Raw genomic sequence first — 13,355 nt, 5'->3', positions numbered from 1 at the left:
TATACAGGAATATTTAATTCATTTTTAACATCAATTTTTCTTATAATTTTGCTACTTTTTAAGGCTTTAATATGCGAAAATATATTTTATTTCTTTATATATTACTACGATGTTGTTAGGGACTATTTCTTGATATTTCAAGGGAAATAACTCATACCAGGAAATGAAAGTAGAAATTGGTGTCACAATGGCCACTGAGGTAATATTTTCTAATTATTGTAAACAAACCAAGTTTTAAAATTTGTATAAATAACAATCATAATCCTGACAGTTTTATTTACTGATTTTGGTATGAACCATCCCACATGTTAAAGCTGTCATTACATTTTAATTATGTTATTATAAATGAAAAGTGGGTGTGCACATCACAGCTGTTCATGTACATTTTGTACATTGCATGTTATTATGATATAATGAAATTATCCTGGCAAAAATATGGATGCAAATTACAGTTCTCCCCTGTTAATATGTATGTACTCTTTTACAGGAACTAAAAGTCTATTTCACCAGGCTCATGAAGAGGTATTAAGTCTTTAGATTGAATTATTTATAAGAAAATATTTTAAGAAGTTAAAAGTCTTAAATTATGCTATAAGGATTTTTGAAAAAACGGAAGCTCTATTTTGCGCTACCTTAGCGCTGTTCTTTGACTATGCGTACTATTTATTTTCGGAATTGTTAAACAATGTAGTCTGGCTTGTTGTGTTTTAGCGTTGAAGGTCTGATGGCAATTGTGATCACAGACAGAGATGGAGTACCTGTCTTTAAAGGTATGACAAAAATATATTACCGTAGACGATTTTAGCTGGATGTTGCACTAAATTCTCTTTTTACGAGAGTCATTGTTTTGAATTGAGAGTGAAACTGTGCAGTGTGAAACTGTGCAGTTTAAAACAAGCAGTATCTGGAAAAAGGACTATTTATGGGATGATAATTCAATAGTTTTCATATTAAATTGTTTTCTTTTGACCTATAGTAAAATGCCCTAAATAAAATACATGAGGCCTTTCTATCACGATAAGGATATTTTACTAAGGATAAAGTGAATACATATCATGATTACTGGCTGAGAAATAGTACATGTATAATATTTAATTACAAATATTTAGTACATTTTGCAAGTGAGCTTGAAATAGCATCAGATGAATCTATTGATCAATTTCGTATTTTGTAAATTGGTCCTGGCAGTAAAAGTGCACCTGGTGTGGGGCTCAAACCTAAGACCACCGGAACACTAGCACAGCACTCTAACCAACTAAGCTAACCGGGCGGCTGATTCTTAGCCACACACATAACATTTGCAATCCAGCCTGCATAAATCATGATCTATTGTTAAAGTTTTAATACATCAGAAATAGAGTACATGTAGTACAAGACTTTCTTAGATGATTACACTGTAACAGCACATACATTATCAGTTCAAAAAAGTCCATACTTTATTAACATTATGGTTATACATCTTTCTTTACAATTACAGTGGCCACTGACCAGGCTCCAGACCAAGTGTTAAAGCACAACTTTCTTGGAACATTCGGCCTGGCTGCAAGTCAAGCCAGCAAGCTTGGGATGTCTTCTAATAAGTCAATCGTCTGTTTCTACGAGCATTACCAGGTAAGTAAATATTCATATGAACTAATGTATTGTTAGTAAAAAAAAAATGTTCTTTAGTATGCCAGGCCAGGCACATGTTTGAAAAAAATAGTGAGGAAAGGCATTGTGAATTCAAGAACTGTTTTCACTCATTCTTATTTTGTCCCTTCTTCATTTAAGTTTTGTCCAGAGCAGAACTTGAAATTTTCTTGAAGGAATTGATAACTAATTGGTAATGTGAAGTTGTGCACACTGCAAGAAATATGACTTCTGGGCATTTTGTTATGTTCACTTGTTTATTTTTTAACACAAACAAATTTTTAGTAGCATTACTGTGAAATCTGGAACATTAATAGATGGCAATGTGAAAATTACACAATGCAAGGGTGCTTTCTTCTGAAATTAAGAAGTTATCTCCCCTCAAACTTTGGTATTTGTCCAGTTTATGCTTCAAAGATTGCATTTGGTGAAACTCAGAAAATTGATAGATGACAGTGTGAAGTTAAACACCAGCATATGTTTTTAGTAGAGATTTTAAATATTCCAAATTGTTGCTAGTTCTACGAATCTAAATCTACCGTACCTCAACTTTGTCTCATTTATTCTTAGGAAATCTTGTTTAACTATGCATTTTAAAATGTGAACCTCTGCTGAACATATGTTGTAATTGCAGGTTGTACAAATCAACAAATCACCCCTGCTTCTGACATTCATAGCTTCCAGTGAAACAAGTACAGGTATATCCCACAGAACATTTTTAGCTAATCTGCTTTTTTTGAGAATTTCTTTTTGGATATTGTCATAGTCTCAGGGTTAACTTTGGCTTAAAAACACTTTAAACTTGGTCATCACTCAGAATTGTTCAACTCTTGGTACATATGTTGCGAGAGACATTTGAACAAATGTAAAGCAAAGCCCATAATTCATAATTGTTGAGTAATGCCTGTCTTTAGACTGAGAATCACAGACGAGTGTTGGTGTTTGTGCCATGATGCTCTTGTTTTATTTCCAGCCAATGAAATGGCTGATTAAGCTTTCATTAAGTATCATGTATTCAGTATGATGCTTCATTGTTAAAAAATTCAGTTGCATATAATAATAAACATGATACTATATTTGCTTCTCTTACTGAACATGTTTTATTATGTCTTAGTAAGAATATAAATCATGTCAAATCTTAATAGCTAAGATATATTTGCCCTTCTTAATCATAAATTGGTATTAATATCTAATTTTTCAACTTTATCCCAATACATGTTTGATGGCATTTTTTTTTTAATTATCTTATTTTACGTTTAATTTGTTTTCAGGACTTTTGCTAGACATGGACAACACGTTTACAGACGCTTTAGATGATTTAGGCCGGGTAGTGGGTACAACTTAACTGTGCAAAAAACACCGACATTGTGAACAATTCAGGTGCAAAATATAACTTGAAAAGACATTTGTCCATAAAGATGTGTTTGCATGTATACAAGTATACACCTAGCAAGATTATTGGAAGTGGACATATGGCTTCATACACAGTTGTTATTGCTTTAAAAGTGAAATTTATTGCAACAGTCAATATACACCTATATGCATGCCGAATAGGCAAGGTTTAAATCCAATTTTGTAAATAAATGTACTACTGAATATTAGACTGTAAATTGATACACTTCAAGTAGTTAAATTATCACCCTGGTACTCAATATATCTTTTTTCCTTTGTTACAGAATTATGTTTGCAGAGTATAAAACATGTGTAACAAATTTGTACTAAGAAGTGCAATAAAATTATTATCTGGAGTCTTCTTTTTCAAGCATTTTTACTGTAATTATCCTTAACGAACGAACGAACGAAAGTTTATTCAATGAAAGGCCTCCAGCCCATAATACATGTTACAATGCAAATCAAATATAACAAAATGCATATATGTAACTTAATAAGAGTTGTGTCTCTTGGTTAACAAGTTAAGTGTTATCTATAGCTAACATGAGTTTATGAATGTAAAGAGCAATGGATTTAATATGGGTAACATTTTCCGATGCCATCATATTATAGAAATGAAAAATGTCAGTATTTCCAAAATACCAAGAGAACAAATAATTTTCCCGGATGTCATTAAATCTTGAACACTTAAAAAATACATGATATTCATCTTCAATAACAAGTATGTCTTTATCCAATAAACAATAAATACAAAAGTGATCATTTCTATCAATACAAAAAATTCGACCAATTTCAATATGAAGTTTATGACTAGATGTTCTAAATCTTGCCAATGATTTTCGTACAGGAAACAGTAAACTGATATTAAGGTATCTTTCAACATTCAATGAAGACTTAAAGCATTTATAAGTATCACAACGTGAGGAATTATTTACATCACCAAGCCATGTTTGTCTACAACAATCAGCAATTCTTATTTTAAAATGACACATAAATATATTTATATCTCCCACATCCTGGGCAATCCAAGCATACACAAAGCTATATGTAAACAATATTTCTTTTATATAAGTTGCCCAAGTACGCCTACCTAAACTATCCAGATTTTTTATCATAATATATGAATTTCTAGGAAATCTACTTTCAGGCATTTGTAATACTTTGCACCAATATTTTACACATTTCGAGACATAAATAGTGGACATTGATAATCTACCACATTCACCTAAAGCCACACAATTATTTACAGAACTCTTAACTCAGAGAAAATATTTACAAAAGAAAAGCTGTACTTTTTCAATCTCATTACATTCCTTGAATCCCCAAATTTCTGAGCCAAATATCAGTATCGGGAAGACCATTGTATCAAAAAGTTTAAAAAATTCATTATGATTAAACGTACCAAATGACAACTGATAGTTTTTAATTGAAAAAAATAGCTTTCCTTGCCTGAGCTGCTAATTTGGATTTAGCTGCAGACCAAGATAATGTTGGAGTAAACAATAAACCCATATATTTGTACATCGATGTAATTCTGACGATGTTACCATTAAGTGTCCAATTTTCATACTGGCGTAATGGGCCTCCGTTTCTAAATACAATAATTTCTGCATCCCATATTCATTACAGAAGTCGGAAATAGCGTTTAATTGTCGTTGAAGATTTATGGCAGTATCAGCACAATTTGCCACATCATCTGCGTACAGTAAACAGTGTATACATATCAGGAATATTGTCCGTGATAAAAACACCCTGGTTACAACTATCTTTAAGATATTGACATAGATCATTGATAAAAAGATTAAATAAAATTGGAGAATATAAATCTCCCTGCCTTGTCCCAATATTACACTTAAAACCCTCAGTAGCATAAACTTTTTTTGTATTTACGTAGTAGCCAAGCTAATGTATGATTTCATATTTGTTTCACACCACAATTTATTACCCAAATATTGGAAGCCTTGATTTGAAAAAAGAGATAACATGTAAGTTAAACTATATCAAAAGAACTGGGGATTTTCAGTCATTTAAGGGCATAACTCAACAGTAAGTATGGGCTTTTGTACCAGTGAGCATTTATTTTTTCTTATAGCACGTTAAATGTGAAGTCAACAACACTCCGGCTATTTGTCAGTTTAATTTATTTTACTTTAAAAGGCAAAGCTCACAGAACAGTGGCAATACCTTCACTCACATAATGCCTTGATGCAGACAATGACACTCCCCACATGCTCCCTTGATGCAGGCAATGACACTCCCCATATGCTGCCTTGATGCAGTCAATGACTTCCCCCATATACTACCTTGATGCAGGCAATGACACTCCCCATAATGCTGCCTTGATGCAGGCAATGATACTCCCCATATGCTGCCTTGATGCCGGCAATGACTTCCCCCATATACTACCTTGATGCAGGCAATGACACTCCCCATATGCTGCCTTGATGCAGGCAATGACACTCCCCATATGCTGACTTGATGCAGGCAATGACAATCCCCCACATGCTGCCTTAATGCAGGCAATGACACTCCCCATATGCTGCCTTGATGCAGGCAATGACACTCCCCATATGCTGCCTTGATGCAGGCAATGACACTCCCCATATGCTGCCTTGATGCAGGCAATGACACTCCCCATATGCTGCCTTGATGTAGGCAATGACACTCCTTGATGTAGGAAATGACACTCCCCATATGCTGCCTTGATGGAGGCAATGACACTCCCCATATGCTGCCTTGATGCAGGCAATGGCACTCCCCATATGTTGCCTTGATGCAGGCAATGACACTCCCCATATGCTGCCTTGATGCAGGCAATGACACTCCCCATATGCTGCCTTGATGCAGGCAATGACACTCCCCATATGCTGCCTTGATGCAGGCAATGACACTCCCCATATGCTGCCTTGATGTAGGCAATGACACTCCCTGATGTAGGAAATGACACTCCCCATATGCTGCCTTGATGCAGGCCATGACACTCCCCATATGCTGCCTTGATGCAGGCAATGACACTCCACATATGCTGCCTTGATGCAGGCAATGACACTCCCCATATGCTGCCTTGATGCAGGCAATGGCACTCCCCATATGTTGCCTTGATGCAGGCAATGACACTCCCCATATGCTGCCTTGATGCAGGCAATGACACTCCCCATTTGCTGCCTTGATGCAGGCAATGACACTCCCCATATGCTGCTTTGATGCAGGAAATGACTTCGCATATGCTGCCTTGATGCAGGCAATGACACTCCCCATATGCTGCCTTGATGACACTCCCCACATACTGCCTTGATGCAGGCAATGACACTCCCATATGCTGCCTTGATGCAGACAATGACACTCCCCAAATACTGCCTTGATGCAGGCATTGACACTCCCCATATGCTGCCTTGATGCAGGCAATGACTTCCCATATGCTGCCTTGATGCAGGCAAGGACACTCCCCATATGCTGCCTTGATGCAAGCAATGACACTCCCCATATGCTGCCTTGATGACACTCCCCATATACTGCCTTGATGCAGGCAATGACACTCCCCATATGTTGCCTTGATGCAGGCAATGACACTCCCCATATGCTGCCTTGATGCAAGCAATGACACTCCCCATATGCTGCCTTGATGACACTCCCCATATGCTGCCTTGATGCAGGCAATGGCACTCCCCATATGCTGCCTTGATGCAGGCAATGACACTCCCCATATGCTGCCTTGATGCAGGCAATGACACTCCCCATATGCTGCCTTGATGCAGGCAATGACACTCCCCACATGCTGCCTTGATGCAGACAATGGCACTCCCCACATGCTGCCATGATGCAGGCAATGTAACTCCCCATATGCTGCCTTGATGCAGGCAATGACACTCCCCATATGCTGCCTTGATGCAGGCAATGACTTCCCCAACATGCTGCCATGATGCAGGCAATGGCACTTTCCATATGCTGCCTTGATGCAGGCAATGACTTCCCCCATATGCTGCCTTGATGCAGGCCATGACACTCCCCATATGCTGCCTTGATGCAGGCAATGATACTCTCCATATGCTGCCTTGATGCAGGCAATGACACTCCCCATATGCTGCCTTGATGCAAGCAATGACACTCCCCATATGCTGCCTTGATGACACTCCCCATATACTGCCTTGACGCAGGCAATGATACTCTCCATATGCTACCTTGATGCAGGCAATTGGGCACTCCCCATATGCAGCCTTGATGCAGGCAATGGCACTCCCCACATGCTGCCTTTATGCAGGCAATGGCACTCCCCATATGCTGCCTTGATGCAGGCAATGACACTCCCCCTATGCTGCCTTGATGCAGGCAATGACACTACCCATATGCTGCCTTGATGCAGGCAATGACACTCCCCATATACTGCCTTGATGCAGGCAATGACACTCCCACATGCTGCCTTGATGCAGGCAGTGACACTCCCCATATGCTGCCTTGATGCAGGCAATGACTTCCCATATGCTGCCTTGATGCAGGCAATGACACTCCCCATATGCTGCCTTGATGACACTCCCCATATACTGCCTTGATGCAGACAATGACACTCCCCATATGCTGCCTTGATGCAGGCAATGGCACTCCCCATATGCTGCCTTGATACAAACAATGACTTCCCATATGCTGCCTTGATGCAGGCAAGGACACTCCCCATATGCTGCCTTGATGCAAGCAATGACACTCCCCATATGCTGCCTTGATGACACTCCCCATATACTGCTTTGATGCAGACAATGACACTCCCCATATGTTGCCTTGATGCAGGCAATGACACTCCCCATATGCTGCCTTGCTGCAAGCAATGACACTCCCCATATGCTGCCTTGATGACACTCCCCATATGCTGCCTTGATGCAGACAATGGCACTCCCCATATGCTGCTTTGATGCAGGCAATGACACTCCCCATATGCTGCCTTGATGCAGGCAATGACACTCCCCATATGCTGCCTTGATGCAAGCAATGACACTCCCCACATGCTGCCATGATGCAGACAATGGCACTCCCCACATGCTGCCATGATGCAGGCAATGTTACTCCCCATATGCTGCCTTGATGCAGGCAATGACACTCCCCATATGTTGCCTTGATGCAGGCAATGACTTCCCCAACATGCTGCCATGATGCAGGCAATGGCACTTTCCATATGCTGCCTTGATGCAGGCAATGACTTCCCCCATATGCTGCCTTGATGCAGGCCATGACACTCCCCATATGCTGCCTTGATGCAGGCAATGATACTCTCCATATGCTGCCTTGATGCAGGCAATGACACTCCCCATATGCTGCCTTGATGCAAGCAATGACACTCCCCATATGCTGCCTTGATGACACTCCCCATATGCTGCCTTGACGCAGGCAATGATACTCTCCATATGCTACCTTGATGCAGGCAATGGGGCACTCCCCATATGCAGCCTTGATGCAGGCAATGGCACTCCCCACATGCTGCCTTTATGCAGGCAATGGCACTCCCCCTATGCTGCCTTGATGCAGGCAATGACACTCCCCCTATGCTGCCTTGATGCAGGCAATGACACTACCCATATGCTGCCTTGATGCAGGCAATGACACTCTATATATGCTGCCTTGATGCAGGCAATGACACTCCCCATATGCTGCCTTGATGCAGGCAATGACACTCCCCATATGCTGCCTTGATGCAGGCAATGACACTCCCCATATGCTGCCTTGATGCAGGCAATGACACTCCCCATATGCTGCCATAATGCAGGCAATGGCACTCCCACATGCTGCCATGATGCAGGAAATGGCACTCCCCGTATGCTGAATTGATGCAGGCAATGACACTCTTCATATGCTGCCTTGATGCAGGCAATGTCACTCCCCATATGCTGCCATGATGCAGGCAATGGCACTTCCCACATGCTGCCATGATGCAGGCAATGGCACTCCCCATATGCTGACTTGATGCAGGCAATGACACTCTTCGTATGCTGCCTTGATGCAGGCAATGACTTCCCCCATATGCTGCCTTGATGCAGGCAATGCCACTCCCCATATGCTGCCTTTATGCAAGCAATGACACTCCCCATATGCTGCCTTGATGTAGGCAATGACACTCACCATATGCTGCCTTGATGCAAGCAACTACTCCCACATGCTGCCTTGACACCGACAATGACTACTCCCACATGCTGCCTTGACACAGACAATGACTACCCCCACATTCTATCTTGACACAGAAAATGACTACCCCCACATGCTGCCTTGACACAGACAATGACTACCCCCACATTCTACCTTGACACAGAAAATGACTACTCCCACATGCTGCCTTGACACAGACAATGACTACCCCCACATTCTACCTTGACACAGACAATGACTACCCCCACATGCTGCCTTGACACAGACAATGACTACTCCCACATGCTGCCTTGACACAGACAATGACTACTCCCACATTCTACCTTGACACAGACAATGACTACCCCCACATGCTGCCTTGACACAGACAATGACTACCCCCACATTCTACCTTGACACAGACAATGACTACCCCCACATGCTGCCTTGACACCGAAAATGACTACCCCCACATGCTGCCTTGACACAGACGATGACTACTCCCACATGCTGCCTTGACACAGACCCCCACATTCTGCCTTGACACAGACAATGACTACCCCTACATGTTGCCCTGACACAGACAATGATTCCCCCCACATGCTGCCTTGACACAGACAATGACTACCCCCACATGCTGCCTTGACACACACAATGACTACCCCCAGGTTCTGCCTTGATGCAGACAATGACTTCCCCACATGCTACATTGATGCCAGTAATGACTTCCCCAAATGCTGCCTTGACACAGGCAATGACTACCCCCACATGCTGCTTTGATGCAGGAAATGCCTTCCACCATATACTGCCTTGATGCAGGCAATGTCTACTCCCACATACTTTCTTGATGCTGGCAATAACTATCACCCACATGCTGCCTTGACACAGGCAATGATTCCCCCACATGCTGTCTTGATGCAGGTAATGAATACCCACATGCTGTCTTGATGCAGGCAAAGATCAACCCACATACTGCCTTGATGCAGGCAATGACTTTCCCCACATGCTGCCTTGATACAAACAATGAGTTCCCCACACATACTGTCTTAATGCAGGCAATGACTACCACACATGCTGCCTAGATGCAGGCAATGACTATCACCACATGTTGCATTGATGCATGCAATGACTACCATCCACATGATGTCTTGGCACGGGCAATGAGTACCCCAACATGCTGACTTCTTGATGCAGGCAATAAATTTGCCACATGCTGCCTTGATGCAGGCAATCACTTCCCCCATATGCTGCCTTGATGCAGGCAATGACACTCCCCATATGCTGCCTTGATGCAGGCAATGACACTCCCCATATGCTGCCTTGATGCAGGCAATGACACTCCCCATATGCTGCCTTGATGCAGGCAATGACATTCTTCATATGCTGACTTGATGCAGGCAATGACACTCCCCATATGCTGCCTTCATGCAGGAAATGACACTCCCCATATGCTGCCTTCATGCAGGCTATGGCACTCCCCATATACTGCCTTGATGCAGGCAATGACACTCCCCATATGCTGCCTTGGTGCAGGCAATGGCACTCCCCATATGCTGCCTTGATGCAGGCAATGGCACTCCCCATATGCTGCCTTGATGCAGGCAATGACACTCCCCATATGCTGCCTTGATGCAGGCAATGACTACCCCACAGGCTGCCTTGATGCAGGCAATGACTACCCCACAGGCTGCCTTGATGCAGGCAATGACTACCCCACAGGCTGCCTTGATGTAAGCAATGACTTCCCCAACATGCTGCCTTGATGTAGGCAATGACTACCCCAACATGCTGCTGAGCGGCATGCAGTGACCTCAATATTGAAGCTAGGGACCAGAGAGTGGCACACCACTTGTCAGGTTATGGTGGTTACTGACGCCAAATCCTTTCTAAATCTCGCCATGAATGGCAATGTTATGAGCCATATTATTCATTAACTTTTGTCAAGAAGATCTTTAGTAATGGTTCTTGACTGTCAAATTTTACCTTATTATAATAATGCAATTTAAGTACAACTGATCCGAATGCGATGAATCTTGCATGATTGTGTTCCACCAACTTATGGTTATTCACACTTTAAGTAAGTTACATTAATGGCTGTTACTTAGTTACATAGTAATGCCACATATTAGCATTTCTTTCATTTATTAAAGGGCAATTACTCTTGTGTTACTGACTTCGAGATGGTTCTTGCAAGTCCATCACCACATATAGGTTATATAATTTTCATTCTAGTATGTAGTAATGGCTTCTGACAGACAGATAGATGGATGGATGGATGGATGGATGGATGGATGGATGGATGGATGGACCCAATGCCATATATATCCCTTCATTAAAGTCTTTAGTAAGGGAAAACTAGTATGCTTATCAAAAGTGTATTCGGTCCCGTTTGTTAAAGCGTCTTTTTTCATATAAAGGTGATAAAATACTCGTTAAAAGTAATATCTTTCATTATTTATTATTCTTCTACATGTACATAATATTTTAAAAAGAACAACATTCATTTTATGTACACAGACATACTGTATTGTTGGAAATGATGAAATATAGATCAGTGATAAAATGAAGATTATGGTTAAGAAAATGCTGTATGAAAATGCCTGCACAAACTGATGATAAATTTGATGAAAAGGAAATGTCTCAGTCATGGTTTTCCACATATTACATTTATATTAATACAAAAAAAAAAAAATGTTTTATGCAATGAGGTTGATATTTAATATATCTTTGATATATCAAAAGCATGACATACTTTTCATATTCTATAAGAATTAAATTCTGTTGTCTAAATCTTTTATCTTTGCAATGATCATTAGTCTTTGTAAATTGTACAATATTTTGTAATATATTCTTTCTAATCAAAACAAACATACCATAACATCATGAAAATGACAAAATGAAGGCACAACAAGCATGATTTTTCTGTTCACAGGCAATAAATATCAAACACAAAATATACTTAGAGTGGCCCCAAAATGTAACCGATAAGAGCCTGTCATTACCTTATAACTGGGAGTAGGACTTAGTTAGTGGTCCCAGCTAAGAATAGGTAATGTTAATTAATAAGTTTTTTGAAACAATTAGTTTCAGAACAGTTACTGATAAACCTATGTACTTAAAAATATGAACATTGCTTTCATCTCACAAGTGTATTACTAGTGTTAAGTTTATGAAATGAAATGTGACATTGGTTTAGGACATTTTGATTACTTGTAGAGAAAGTAAATCAACATATTTCCATTCTCTGTGTAATTATCTAAAATTATCTATATCCCTCAGCTCCTCACCAAGATTTATTTAAGATTCTTCAGCCTGCTTTTAAATTAACATTAACATTGCAATCATATGAACATATTTAAATAAAGTGGTCTTATAATTCACTTTCATGATTAATTCCAAATAACACCATAATTGATTTGCGGAACTACAGCCTAAAACACAATACAAATTAACTAACAACATTAAAGGAAAGTAATCACTTATTTATACTCATATCGTATAGTATGCGGAACAAGGTCACTTTACAAAAACGTAGCTTTAAATAATTTTCATCTTCATCTCCTTTTTTCCAAACACAAGATAACATCTAAACCATCTCACACTTATGCAATACTCATTAAAGGCCCAATATGTTGCCATGGTAACAACTGTTTTCATAACAACTGGCCTCAAAGCTCATTAATTGAAATTGGTTCTAATGAGATCAGATACTAAAGCTTTTTACGCTGAAGAACTTTTGAGATATAGGGGCCAGGAATTTGAACTCAATGAAAAAAATAACACAAAAAATAGCCTGATTTATTGGTTGTCACGGAAACCATTATTCTGTGCAAACAGGAATTTAGGCCATAATGAAACACCAATGAAAGTGACCTCATATAGATATGAGAGGTAGTTATCAGAGTAACCACTTTAAGCCATATACAACACCAATAAAATGGCGATCCCTTTATGGCTGCCAAAGCATTCCATGAAAATTGTTTCAAAAGCCATAATGCAACACCAAAGAAAATAGACAAAATTAAAACAGTTGCCATGGTAACCACTGTTTCCATGACAATACAAGATTTAAGCCATTCCAGCTGGCTTCTTTCCACCATGAAATTCTTCAATACACAGATGACAGCTCCAGTTCCCTGAAAAAAAGCAGGATAAAATGTTAAAACATCATTCCTTAAGAGCAATGCAAATGGCAGCCAACACTTGCTCAATTTTCCCACCTAATATAG

At 40.2% G+C, this 13,355-nt stretch overlaps 2 protein-coding genes across 7 annotated transcripts in view; one reads left to right on the top strand and one right to left on the bottom strand.

Moving 5' to 3' along the window:
* The first annotated feature begins 114 nt into the window (after positions 1-114).
* On the top strand, positions 115-3,377 carry LOC128216500 (ragulator complex protein LAMTOR3-like). Its single transcript, XM_052923077.1, has 6 exons — positions 115-199; positions 488-522; positions 712-770; positions 1,478-1,611; positions 2,264-2,327; positions 2,901-3,377. Exons 1-6 carry the CDS (start codon positions 164-166, stop codon positions 2,972-2,974), a joined length of 402 nt encoding a protein of 133 aa, XP_052779037.1. The 5' UTR covers positions 115-163; the 3' UTR covers positions 2,975-3,377.
* An 8,191-nt stretch (positions 3,378-11,568) lies between these two features.
* Positions 11,569-13,355, bottom strand: part of LOC128217151 (zinc finger protein DPF3-like) — a 29,943-nt gene continuing 28,156 nt past the window's right edge. For all 6 annotated transcript variants that reach the window (XM_052924078.1, XM_052924080.1, XM_052924083.1 and 3 more), the window contains one exon: positions 11,569-13,262. In XM_052924078.1, the coding sequence (XP_052780038.1) occupies positions 13,195-13,262 (68 nt within the window). In that variant the 3' untranslated portion in view covers positions 11,569-13,194. The remainder of the gene's footprint in view (positions 13,263-13,355) is intronic.

The sequence above is a fragment of the Mya arenaria genome, chromosome 14 (assembly GCF_026914265.1).
Source record: "Mya arenaria isolate MELC-2E11 chromosome 14, ASM2691426v1".
NCBI lineage: Eukaryota > Metazoa > Mollusca > Bivalvia > Myida > Myidae > Mya > Mya arenaria.
The sequence above is the reverse complement of the archived record's forward strand: the minus strand, read 5'-3'. Positions and strand labels throughout refer to the sequence as shown.